At 38.3% G+C, this 3,533-nt stretch overlaps 1 protein-coding gene across 1 annotated transcript in view; it reads left to right on the top strand.

The window, feature by feature from the left end:
* Window positions 1–1,337, top strand: part of cbln4 (cerebellin 4 precursor) — an 8,574-nt gene extending 7,237 nt beyond the window's left edge. The window contains exon 3 of the mRNA XM_014034477.1: window positions 622–1,337. Coding sequence (XP_013889931.1) covers window positions 622–819 — 198 coding nt within the window. The 3' untranslated portion in view covers window positions 820–1,337. The remainder of the gene's footprint in view (window positions 1–621) is intronic.
* The last annotated feature ends 2,196 nt before the right edge of the window (window positions 1,338–3,533 follow it).

The raw sequence follows: 3,533 nt of genomic DNA, 5'->3' as shown, positions 1-3,533 counted from the left end.
CATTTAGTTTATAAACAATGACATTTATAAATGTATGAATCATATGACGAAAAACTGACTTTGAAAAACAAATCTGTTCTTTTTTTCTTATAAAAGGCTAAATAAAACAAAAAAAAATGGTGGTAAGTTTTGACTGTAACTTTACAAACGGCACCCCATACAGCAGAGTGGGTTGAAAACTGGTTATTTGATGTTATTTATTGTATTTTTTTACCACCCTACAGGCTCTGATATGATAAATAAAAYTGAAACAGAATTTCTGACAAAATCCGTGAGATTGCTCTATACGTTTGTATACCTGTAAAATGAGGGAAAATCTGTGTAAATTACAATCTGTACAACTTGACATGTATGTAAACGCAGCCCTGCTTCTTTCCTACTTTTCCACAGCTTGATTTTTAAACGACTCTGAAAATATTGTATATACTCAAAATGATGATGAAACAAAGATCCCTTTTATTTTCATGTAACAATCAGTAATCATTTGTGCCAAGATTCACACAGTTACATTTGTGTATGAGTTTWAAACAAGTTGATACAAAAAAAGACTTTGTGCTAAAAGATAATTGAAATCAGTTTCCCTGCAGTGTTGTTAATTTTTGTGTTATTTTTAATCTCCAGGTGAAYTTGATGTTGAACGGGAAGCCAGTCATCTCTGCCTTTGCAGGCGACAAAGACGTAACCCGCGAAGCTGCTACTAATGGAGTTCTACTTTACCTGGAGAAAGAGGACAAAGTTTACCTAAAGCTGGAAAAAGGAAACCTAGTGGGTGGATGGCAATACTCAACGTTCTCCGGCTTCCTCRTTTTCCCCCTGTAAAAAGATTTAAAAAAAATAAAAAAAGGCAAGAACAATTGTAAGCCTAATGACTTCTTCATGATGTGTTGTCACAGTATAATCCAAACATTGCTGCTTCATCTGTTGGATTTGGCTCAGTGGGTGAAAAATGAGAGGAGGAAAAACATCACAGCATAGAGAGGAAGTCAGACTTTGGAGATGGCTCACATGTCTGGAGGTGTCCTGCTCAGATGACAGAGACTTTAAATGTTCCCCATCACCACCACTCAAACTGAGAGGTACATCCTGAACATACACATCACAGTATGATGTGTCCAAATATTCTAGATCTGTTTTAATTAATGACAACTATTGTATCCAATTACATTTTCATTCGTAGGTTATWAATTACACCGGCCTGTTGGATGAGTTAATTGTCAAATTGTCCAAAGTTTTCAACTGTTCAGACCAGGTTGATCAGAGGAAGGAATGCACCCGCTTCAGATGTTATCATCCATGAAATGAACGTTAATAGGCCGTTATCAGTCCCATAGAATGGCTTCAGATTGTCAGCTGGTTAATATGAGGCATAAAACCACTATCTGGTTAATATGAGGCATAAAACCACTATCTGGTTAATATGAGACATAAAACCACTATCTGGTTAATATGAGACATAAAACCACTATCTGGTTAAAATGAGACATAAAACCACTATCTGGTTAATATGAGACATAAAACTACTATCTGGTTAATATGAGGCATAAAACCACTATCTGGTTAAAATGAGACATAAAACTACTATCTGGTTAACATGAGACATAAAACCACTATCTGGTTAAAATGAGACATAAAACCACTATCTGGTTAATATGAGACATAAAACTACTATCTGGTTAATATGAGGCATAAAACCACTATCTGGTTAAAATGAGACATAAAACCACTATCTGGTTAAAATGAGGCATAAAAAACAGGTTAACATGAGGCAAAAAGCCACTAAGGTTAACCTTAGAGAAAATGACATGGTTAGCGCCAAAGACACCGGCCTCCGACGGATGTATATTGTGGCCTAATGGGTAAAGCGTCGGACCACAGAGCGGGAGACCAGGTTTCGAGTCTGACGTGGATAGCAAGATCAAGGATCACCACGAGGCAAGAACAAAAAAATTATTAAAATATGTTTTGCTTAAATGGTTATTTACACATTCATTGTTATTGACAGATTAACCCACTAGGGGGCACTGTCGGGACAGTCTGAAGGCTAGAAGGCACAGTAGGGACATTCTTAAGCCATTGTATGGGACTGATAACGCCTAATAATGTCCATTTCATGGACTGATAACATCAGAATCCCCTGGGTTTTATAAGAATTTATTCAGTGAATCCCTTTACTGCAGGGTGTTTAAAGGGGAGGGGGTTATTATRTAAAGTTGGCTTGTTTGAATGTTCTAACATCATTCCCTCATCAAAAACATACCCAGAATGTTGCTTTGTCTCATTCATGCATGTTTGAGAAATCATTCAATCTCCTGTGGTAGTCATGTGGAGCTGCCTAAATCTTTACTGGTACAAAGCTCCGCCTATTTACACAAAGCTCCTCCCTGGAGCTCAGTCTGCAGCTAAGCTCCCGCCCCACAGTGCACCCCACCCCTGAGCCTCCTCCACAGAGCTCCACAAGACTAGCAAAATGTATCTTACAGATGGTGGATGTTCATGATTTCATTGCAAACATATCTTCATAATGATCCATATTTATATGTTCTTCACAAAAATTAGCTAAACATGGACGTATATGTCACCCGCTTCGGATGTTATCATCCATGAAATAGACGTTATTAGGCATTATCAGTCCCCTAGAATGGCTTCAGAATGTCCCGCCTGTGCCGGTTTGCAGGTTCCCCGTCCCATAGAATGGCTTCTGATTGTCAGCTGGTTAATATGAGGCATTAAATCACTATCTGGTTAATATGAGGCTTAAAGGCACTAAGGTTAACTTTAGAGCAAATGATATGGTTAGAGCTACAGACACCGCCCTCCAACGGATGTATATTGTGGCCTTCCAATAGGGCAATGGGTAGGGTGACGGACCAGAAAGCAGGAGACCAGGGTTGGAGACCAACACGGACACAAAATATTTAGTACAATATCTTTTGGTTATTGACACATTCATTGTCATTGATATATTAACCCACTAGGGGGCACTGTCGGGACAGTCTGAAGCCTAGAAGGCACAGTARGGACCCCCTGAAGCCATTGTATGGGACTGATAATGYCTAATAACGTCCATTTCATGGACTGAGAACATCAGAATCCCCTGTCCATGTTTGAAGGATGACTGGGAGATATGTCATCAAGCTGAAACATCTCGTAAAACCCTCTGGACTCGCTCCAGTTCTTYAGAGAACACACTTTCTGGGATTATTCCTGGAAGTTTCAGCTGAATCCTGAGTTTCCATTCTCCAAAATCATTATTATTATTATATTTCAATATTGCTTGTTTTTTTACAACAAAATACCACACTCCTATGAAAGGTTGTATATGGCACAAAGCATTGTTGTGAAAATGTGCTTAAGTGGGAGTGTCAGAAACGGTAGAAGGTTCTTAAAGAGACAGAGGCCAATTTCAAGGTGTTTAGATAGATTATGATACAAAGTAAGATTTATTTTTTTATATATATACAACATTTATATAACAAATGAAGGTAACAAATTCACTTGATTGTGGTGTAGAACAGACCTATGGGCCTGTCAAA

This window comes from Austrofundulus limnaeus, unplaced genomic scaffold (genome assembly GCF_001266775.1).
Source record: "Austrofundulus limnaeus strain Quisiro unplaced genomic scaffold, Austrofundulus_limnaeus-1.0 Scaffold2134, whole genome shotgun sequence".
NCBI lineage: Eukaryota > Metazoa > Chordata > Actinopteri > Cyprinodontiformes > Rivulidae > Austrofundulus > Austrofundulus limnaeus.
This window is presented reverse-complemented; position numbering and strand designations above follow the sequence as displayed.